Genomic DNA, 9,411 nt, shown 5'->3' on the forward strand with positions numbered 1-9,411 from the left:
CTACCTTTTGTACCGCACTAAGCCGCCTCCACTCCCTCCTACGCCGCCACCTGGCGGCGCGATGCGCGACGACACCTACCCGGCCCAGAACGCGACCTACGTTGTCTTCACCAGCCTCGGCGACGACAAGCGCAGCGAGCGCATCCTTCGGCAGGAGGTGAACACCGTCATCCCGACCAAGACGGAATACATGCACTAGTCGGAGCGCCCGGTCACCTGGACTCGGGAGGACCACCCGGCCATCATGCCAAACCTGGGTGGATACGCTCTCATCCTCGACCCCACCATCGTCATGCCTTGGCGCACGTGCAAGTTCTTCCGGGTTCTCATTGATGGCGGCAGCAGCATCAACATCCTCTACCGCGACACCATGACCAAGCTCGGCCTCGAGGCCAAGGACCTAGAACCGACCCGGACGGTCTTCCGCGGCATCGTTCCCGGCCTCTCCTGCTCCCCAATCGGCGAGGTCCGGCTCGACGTCCTGTTCGGCGGCAGCAGCCACTTCCGACGCGAGCCGATCTGGTTCGAGGTGGTGGACCTGTCCAGCGCGTACCATGCACTGCTGGGCCGGCCCGCGGTCACCAAATTCATGGCGGTTCCCCACTACGCCTACTGGAAGTTGAAGCTGCCGGGTCCAAAGGGACTCATCACCATCACTGGCGACTACCGCAAGTCCACAGAGTGCGCCTGAGATGGCGCCAAGCTGGCCGAGTCGCTGGTCGTAGCCGAGGAGCAGCGCCAGCTCGACCAGATCATCGCCTTGGTCCAAGAGGCGTCGGCCGCGCCGATCCCTACCGAGGAGCCGGCCGACGAGGCCACGTTCAAGCCCTCCAAGGAGACCAAGAAGGTGAAGCTGAACCCGGAGGACCCCAGCTGCAGCAAGTATGTTGTCGTGGGCACGCGCCTCAACTGCAAATAGGAAGGTGAGCTCGTCAACTTCCTCCGTGAGAATCGAGATATTTTCGCATGGACCCCAAAGGACATGTCGGGTATCCCGAGGAAGTACGTCGAGCACAAACTCCACGTCCGCAAGGACGCCAAGCCCGTCCGTCAACCCCTGCGATGTTTTTCCGAAGAGAAGGGAAGGACCATCGGTGAGGAGGTCACCAAGCTTTTGGCGGCCGGCTTCATCATCGAAGTGTTTCACCCCAAGTGGCTGGCCAACCCAGTCCTCGTCCTGAAGAAGAATGTAACACCCCAAAAATTTAACCATATTCTGTTTATTAAAATTTCCCAGGAAATTAAATTTTTATTTTCTGGATTTATCTTTTGATTTCAGAACCTCTCTTTTCTTTGATATTGTGAAGTTTTTACCCCAAGTGAAAACCTTCCAAAAATATTATTGGACTTGTATACCCTCTCAAGAAAACATTTCTTTTATCAGTGGGTTTATTTGCATAATTGTTTTTCCTGAGCTTTATTCTTCCAAAAAGGATTTTTTCATAAGTTATGGAGCCTCTTTTGCACTGTAACCCTTTCAAATACTTCTTTAAAAATTCAACCAAAATTTGGGGATGTCATGTGATGTTTCCACATCACTTTTATGCAAAAATATCTTTTGGTCATTGGAGATTTTGAGCTCTACACCAAACTTTCAAATCTGGTCCAGTTGATAATTTTGCACTACAACCTATTTAAATATTTCTTTAAGAATTCTTCCAAGTGTTTGGAGATGTCAGTAGATGCATATAATTCTACTTTATGCAAAAACCCATGAGTGTTCTTTGAAAAATTTGAGCAAATCATCCTCTTTTGCTCTCTGGTCCAGTTTGGCATTTCCTACTGCAACTCTATTTTTGTTTGCTCTGTTGCCCATGATTGTTTTTCCTGCTTATAGTCCACCCTGCAAAACCCTTAAGTCCAGGAGAGTGGACCCATTGGAGTATTTTTGGTTCATGCAATTATAGCCTTTAGTTTCTGCCCAGATTTGGTTTTCTTAAAAACTTGCACTAACAAGTTTCTGGTTTTGCCCAACTAACATTGCCACCCTCTCTATCATCTAAAGAGACTAGGATCTGGAGTTTATGGCCACCCCAAGAGATGCCTAGATGCCCATAACATTCTGTCGAGCACTTTAAGTGCATGGCCAGATTTGGCATAATTTCTAGTTTACATTAGGAACCTGCTTGCTTTGCCTAACCAACATGTCTCAGGGCTCTACACTAGTCTATAGCTCCACACTGTTAAACCCCATGTGGATTGGAGCCCTCTATCACGCGTTGTCATTACGTCGAGCACCTGGCGTGCGTACTCTGGGCGCGGCCAGAGCGCGCGTTTTGCACGTGCGTGCGCACAAGTCGCCGCGTCCCACTGCCGCCCCTCCGCGCTCGTTCTGGCCCTTCCCCACTCGCAGCCGACACGCCCCAACTCCTCCCTCGCCGCAGAGCCGCTCCTGGAGCTCCACAGCGCCGCCGTCAGGTCGGCCGTGGCCGCTCGCGGCCGGCCACAGCAGCCCCTGCCATGGACGGCGCCGCCCGAGCCACACGCATGCGCCAGCTGCCCTCTGGAGCAGTCCGAACTCATCCACAAGCTCGTCTACAAGCGCTCGTCGCCACCACGTCCCCCTGCTGCAACAGAACGGCGGATCGCCGGCGTTCTTATCCTCGGCCGCGGAACCGACCAAGCTACACTATAAATGGAGCACCCCGAGCTCGTCCGACCCTCAAGCAACCTCGTGCCATCCCCCTAGGGCCCCCACAGCCAGCAATCGACGGTGGGAGGCGATCTCCCCCATCTCCGGCCAGTACAGCCGCCGCCGCCCTCCGGTCCATTCAGTTGCAACCAGAACCCCTCCCGTCCATCCAGTGCTCCCATCCTCTTCCCCTCGGTCTCGCGGAGCCACCCAGCACCTCAAACTCGACGGGGAGCCACCGTAGCCCAAAGCCCCAAATCTCCAGAACCACCGTCCGCCGCGGAGCTCACCGCCCGCGACCCCCTCCACCCCCGCCAGCCTAGCAACCACCGGGAGGACCGCCCTGGACTGGCGGATCCATCCCCGCCATCAGAACCCCGCGAGGAGCCTCCGTTCGCCGACGGCGATCGCCGGAGCTCTGCCTCCGTTCGGCCAGAAGAGAGGAAGGCGGGGACGACTGGTCAAACCAGACCAGTGGACCCAAGGGGCCCATTGTCAGTGACCCACGGGTCGGCCCGCGCGGGTTAAGTGGAGGCGTAAAGCCCGAAGTACGTGTGCCCCTCTCGAAAGCGTATTTCGTCCGAAACGTTTTCTTTTCTGTTTTCTATTAAAATCAGATTTTGACTGAAACTTTGACTGGCTATATCTTTTTAAATAAAACTCCAAATGAATTAATTCTTTTTCCTACCTCTCTCAAATTCCACCTAGTTTATTTTAAGATTTATTTCAAAAATATCTAGGACAACTTTTTACGCTGTTTTTAAAGTATGTGAATATTTTTGAAAATAGGATTTTGGAGAGAGAAGAAAACTTTCAAAAAGTTTTGGAGTGCACCTCACCCCTCCACACCTTGAAGGCAAGCATCTTGAACTCAGATATGATACAAGTTGGGTGTTGTTTTGCTAGAATATTTTAGAACTCCATCATTTATTCTAATGTGGAGTGGTGTTATTTTATGTGGAATCATACTCATGCATATAAGCACATGGTGAAAATCTTTTCTGTTATGTATGTGACATTGGTGACAGTAGCTACTTCTCATGCCACATGTGCCTGATGATAGTTCGGAGGGAGTCCGAAAGGAGGTTATGTTCCGGTGAACACAACCCCGTGACTGACGTCTCGTTGTGGCGGGAATGTGCAGTAAGGCATGATGGGGCATAAGGGGTGGTGACCCTGTCGGGAAACTATGATGAACATTGCTATGCTAACCATGCAGGGAATACATAAACCTCCTGAGTCGGCCGTAGATCGAGTCTTGTTCAGTAACCCCCATACTTGTTTCGTACTACCACTTGTCCCTGCCATAGGTAGGGTACGGTTCAGTAAGTTGTCAACCCCTTACCTAGCACACACCGTACAGAGAGGCCATGGTGGAAGATACCGGAGGCATCCGGTAGGCATGCCACCTGGTCCGGGGGCATGGGTGTTTCGGTTGTAGCCGAAGGGGTAGCTCCCCTAGTTTGCGCGCGGTATAAATTTTGTGATCCCATGCTAAGTCGAGGTTGTAGCCTCCCCACTTAGAGTTTCGCTTAACGGGTGTCATGGGTAATTCCAGACACTGGTAAGTTAGGTTGGTGTGTGCGGTTAGGTGTGTTTTCAATTAAAAGACCGTAGACGGAATTAGTCCCGATGGACTAAAGAAATCCGTTACCCGTGGGTAAAGAGTACACCCTCTGTAGAGATTATACATCTATTCGAATAGCCGTGTCCATGGTTAAGGACTACAGTCTGGGATGGGTCAAGTGTCGGTCTTAGTGTCGGTCTTCGGAGGAAAAACTGCTAAACCAGAACATTGATTATGACCTGTGACATATGAGGATTATGATTATTATTATTGTGGACTAACCATTTACATTATTTGAATTATTGAGTCTCCCTGGGACGGTTCTACCTCCTGGTTACTCACTGCGATTATTCTCTGATAAGCCCTTTATGTGGTGTCGCTGAGATGCCCGACTGTGGCATGCTTGCTATTTATTTACCTTATAAGCCCTTTATGTGGTGTCGATGAGACGCCCGACTGTGGCATGCTTGTTATTTATTTACGTTATAAGCCCTTTATGTGGTGTCGCTGAGACGCCCGACTGTGGCATGCTTGTTATTTATTTACCTTATAAGCCCTTTATGTGGTGTCGCTGAGACGCCCGACTGTGGCATGCTTGTTATTTAAATTATTTATAAGCCCTTTATGTGGCGTCGCTCAGACGCCCGACTGTGGCATGCTTGTTATTTAAATTACTTATAAGCCCTTTATGTGGTGTCGCTCAGACACCCGACTGAGGCACGCTTTATATTATTACCCATTCAAGGTGTCGCTTCAGACACCCGATTGGTGCATTTTTAACTTCCTGCTTACGTGCATCGTGAGTTTTGTTTTGGGACTGACTAAGTGATCGTGGATTATTTAGTGCATGATTATCACCTGCTATGTTATACCTGTTTTCAAGATGTTTGCGAGTACATTCAAAAGTACTCACTAGCTTGTCCCTGGCTATTGTCTTGGCCAGATTTCTTGCGTGGAGAGGAGCGTTGCGACGACAGCCCCGGAACCCATGCAAAGGTGATAGCAGGCTCGCGAAGATAGGAGTTATCCTGGTCAGCTGTTCCTGTGGGAAATGGAGTCCCATAGACGCAGATGAACGACAAACCGCTTCCGCCATCAACCACTAGAAACTAATTGGTGTACTCATAGGCCACAATGGTCTTGTACTACATATTTTGTATTTTGCTTGGAATTTCTATATCAAGTTGGTGCCTCATCAGCTAACAGTAATCCTGGGGCTGGTGAGCACAAGGATCATTTTCTGGGAAAATATATCCCGAAAACCCGGTCCTGACAAAAAACAAGACCCGGCGCATGTGTATCGACTACACCAGCCTGAACAAGGCCTGCCCCAAAGAACCGTTCGCCCTCCCGCGAATCGACCAAGTCATCGACTCCACTGCCGGGTGCGAGCTCCTGTCCTTCCTGGATGCTCACTCCGGCTATCACCAGATCAAGCTGGACCCGGACGACACCCTGAAGACGTCCTTCATCACGCCCTTTGGGTCGTGTAGCTACATCACCATGTCGTTCGGCTTGAAGAACGCCCGCGCCACCTTCTAGTGCTCCATGCAGAAGTGCCTCCTGCCGCAACTCGGCCGCAATATCCACGTCTACGTGGACGACATCGTGGTGAAGACCAAGCAGCACCTCACGCTCCTCGACGACCCGAAGGAGACCTTCGCCAATCTGCGCGACTAAAAGGTCAAGCTCAACCCGGAGAAATACATTTTCAGCGTCCCGGCCGGAAAGCTACTCGGCTTCCTCGTCTCGGAGCACGGCATTGAGGCAAACCCTGAGAAAATCAAGGCCATCGAGCGCATTCGCAAGCCGGCTCGGCTGCGCGATGTCCGGAAGTTCACCGGCTGCTTGGCCCCGGTCAGCTGGTTTCTCAGCTGGCTGGGAGAGAGGGCCTTGCCCCTATATCAGTTGATGAAGAAGACGACGCCATTTGAGTGGAACGACCAGGCGGACGAGGCTTTCCGGGATCTCAAGCGCATGCTCTCCGCTGCACCGGTCCTGGACGCACCGGCTGAGAAGGAGCCGATGTTGCTTTATATCGCCGCAACCTCACAGTCGGTCGGCACAGTAATGGTGGTCGAGCGACCAGAGAAGGGCAAGATCCAAGCTGTCCAACGCCCCGTCTACAACCTGACCGAGGTGCTCTCCGCCTCGAAGCAGAACTACCCGCACTACTAGAAGATGTGTTACGGCGTGTACTTCACCGCCAAGATGCTGAAGAAGTACTTCCAAGAGCATGTCGTCGCCGTGGTCAGCACGGCCCCTCTCGGCGAAATCATCGGGTGCCAGGATGCCTCTGGCCGGATCGCCAAATGGGCGCTCGAGCTAGCCGGACACACCATCCTCTAGGAGCCCCGCATTATGATCAAGTCCCAAGCTTTGGCCGACTTCCTCGTCGACTGGACCGAGACCCAGTACCTGCCGTCGCCGCCGGACTCGACGCACTGGCGCATGCACTTCGACGGCTCAAAGATGCGACTCGGCCTGGGGGCCGGCATCCTGCTGTCCTCCCCCAAGGGCGACCGGCTCAAGTACACACTAGAGATCCACTTCGCCGCCTCCAACAACGTCGCCGAATATGAAGCCCTTGTGCACGGCCTCTGGCTTGCTAAGGAACTTGGCATCCGGCGCATCCTGTGCTATGGCGACTCGGACCTAGTGGTGCAGCAGAGCTTCGGTGAGTGGGACGCCCACGACTCCAACATGGCAAGCTACCGCTTCCTCATCCAGAAACTGTCCGGATTCTTCGCGGGCTGCGAGATCCTCCACGTCCCGTGCGCAGAGAACGAGGCGGCCGACACGCACGCCAAGATCGCATCATCTCGGCAGTCCGTCCCATCCGGCGTCTCCCTCGAGCATCTACACAAACCGTCCGTCAAGCTGTCTCCGGACTCCGAGTCCATCCACATCCCAGCCGACCCGGCCGCGCCTCGACCCGGCCCGGGGACTGCTCCAGCTGACCCGGCCGCGCCGCAACCCGGCCCGGGGACTGCTCCAGCCAACCCGGCCACGCCTCAATCCGGCCCGGGGCTGTCGAACCCGTCCCGGGGGCTGCCGTACCCAACCCGGGGGCTGCTGAACCTGGCTCGGGGGCTGCCACACCAGAGCCCGAAATGGTGGCCGTCTTCGCCGTGGCGACGGCACCGTCCTGGGCCCTGCCCATCTCGGAGTTCCTGGAGAACAGGGTCCTCCCCATGGACGAGACTGAAGCCCGGCAAGTGCAGCGCCAGGTATCCGCCTACAGCATCATCAACAACGAGCTCGTCAAGCGCAGCTCCACCGGCGTATTCCAGCGCTGCGTCGAGCAAGACAAGGGCATTGAGATTCTCCTCGACATACACCAGGGCGAGTGCGGGCACCATGCCGCCTCACGGTCCCTGGTGGCCAAGGCTTTCCGCCATGGTTTCTACTGGCCCACTGCTCTCGAAGACGCAGAGTCGCTCGTCCTGAAGTGCGAGGGATGCCAGCGCTTCAGCAAGCGCAGCCACCAGCCGGCGTCGGCACTCCGGACCATCCCGATCTCCTGGCCGTTCGCGGTCTGGGGACTCGACATGGTGGGGCCCTTCAAGACCGCTCGAGGCGGCATGACGCATTTGCTGGTGGCGGTGGACAAATTCACCAAGTGGATCGAAGCAAGACCGATCAAGAAGCTGGATGGGCCAACGGCCGTCCAATTCATCAAAGACATCGCGGTGCGCTACGGCATGCCGAACAGCATCATCACAGACAACGGCACTAACTTCGCCAAGGGCGCGCTCGCGCAATACTGCTCCGTCTCCGGCATCCGCCTCGACCTAGCTTCCGTTGCGCACCCGCAGTCCAACGACCAGGTCGAGCGGGCTAACGGCCTCATCCTATCCGGCATCAAACCGCGACTCGTCGAGCCGCTCATCCGTTCACCCAGTAGTTGGCTTGACGAGTTGCCAGCCGTCCTCTGGAGTCTCCTCAGCATGCCAAACAGGTCGACCGGGTTCACCTCGTCCTTCCTCGTCTACGGAGCAGAAGTCGTCATCCCGACCGACGTCGAGTTCGACTCGCCGCGCGTCATGATGTACACGGAAGCCGAAGCCAAGGAAGCTCACGAAGACGGCGTCGACCTGCTCGAAGAAGCACGTATCCTAGCGCTCAGTCACTCAGCCATCTACCAGTAAGGCCTGAGGCATTACCACAGCAAGAAAATCAAGCCCCTCGCTTTTCGAGAGGGAGACCTTGTCTTCCGGCTCGTCCAAGAACAGACTGGCCAACACAAGTTGTCCTCCCCATGGGAGGGCCCCTTCATCATCAGCAAGGCCTTGTGCAACCGCAACGCGTACTACCCCATCGACGCCTGCAAGCGCAAGAGGGACACCGCCGGCGAAGAAACAACCCGGCCCTGGAATGCAGAGCTCCTCTGCCCGTTTTACAGTTAGCCGTGTGCACGTATGTATCGCTGCCTTTTGTAATCATCTGAAAACTATGGGATCCCCGAACGACGCTCAGGGGCTGCCCTTTTGCGACCAAGCTATTGTGTCTCCTACATTTGTGCATCGCTTTCCTCTTAAACCAGCCCCACCACCGGGTCGACTCGCTTGACCCGGGGGCTAGGGGGCTGGCCGGCTTGGCCACCCGCCGTTCTCCATGGCGGCTCCTGACGCGTTGGATTGCCATGGCCTCTCACTTCGCCGTAGTCCGCAGAACCAGCTTCGGCTGTTGGCCGGCAAGCACATGAGACCAAAAGCACCAGCACGCCACGAACACTAAGTCAAGAACCGCCGGGTCGCCCAACCCGGCCCCGCCACTTTAAGTTGCTGCACGACCGGCTGCTCGCCAACCCGGCCCCGTCGGATTGCCGCCAGCCGGCCCAGTGGGTGTTTCGCTCACGCTCAACATTTCGAAAGCCTAAGTATCGCACACTCCTCTCAAAGGCTGAACCCCTTGTTACGGACCGGAGCCTCGGCCGTCAGACTCGCGGGGGGGGGGGGCACCAAATGGGAAAATTGCGAGAAAACAGCTCCAGAGACAGAAAGCAAGAGCGCAGGCACCCACGAAGTTTCTGCATACCGCCGGGTCGGTCAACCTGGCCTTTCCACTTTAAGTTGCCGCAGGACCGGCTGCTCGCCAACCCGGCCCCGCCGGATTGCCGCCAGCCGGCCCAGTGGGTGTTTCGCTCGCGCTCAACGTTTCGAAAGCCTAAGTATTGTACGCTCCTCTCAAAGGCCGAACCCCTTGTCAC

The 9,411-nt window shown here is 55.2% G+C and overlaps 2 protein-coding genes across 2 annotated transcripts; both read left to right on the top strand.

The window, feature by feature from the left end:
* The first annotated feature begins 370 nt into the window (after positions 1-370).
* On the top strand, positions 371-691 carry LOC109771647 (uncharacterized). The gene has a single exon (XM_020330345.1). It carries the CDS (start codon positions 371-373, stop codon positions 689-691), a length of 321 nt encoding a protein of 106 aa, XP_020185934.1.
* Positions 692-6,650: 5,959 nt separating this feature from the next.
* Positions 6,651-8,608, top strand: LOC120968971 (uncharacterized). The gene is made up of 5 exons (XM_040396006.1): positions 6,651-7,221; positions 7,305-7,429; positions 7,544-7,735; positions 7,823-8,160; positions 8,371-8,608. The coding sequence occupies exons 1-5, from the start codon at positions 6,651-6,653 to the stop codon at positions 8,606-8,608; spliced, it is 1,464 nt and encodes a 487-aa protein (XP_040251940.1).
* The last annotated feature ends 803 nt before the right edge of the window (positions 8,609-9,411 follow it).

Source organism: Aegilops tauschii, chromosome 7 (assembly GCF_002575655.3).
Source record: "Aegilops tauschii subsp. strangulata cultivar AL8/78 chromosome 7, Aet v6.0, whole genome shotgun sequence".
Taxonomy (NCBI): Eukaryota; Viridiplantae; Streptophyta; class Magnoliopsida; order Poales; family Poaceae; genus Aegilops; species Aegilops tauschii.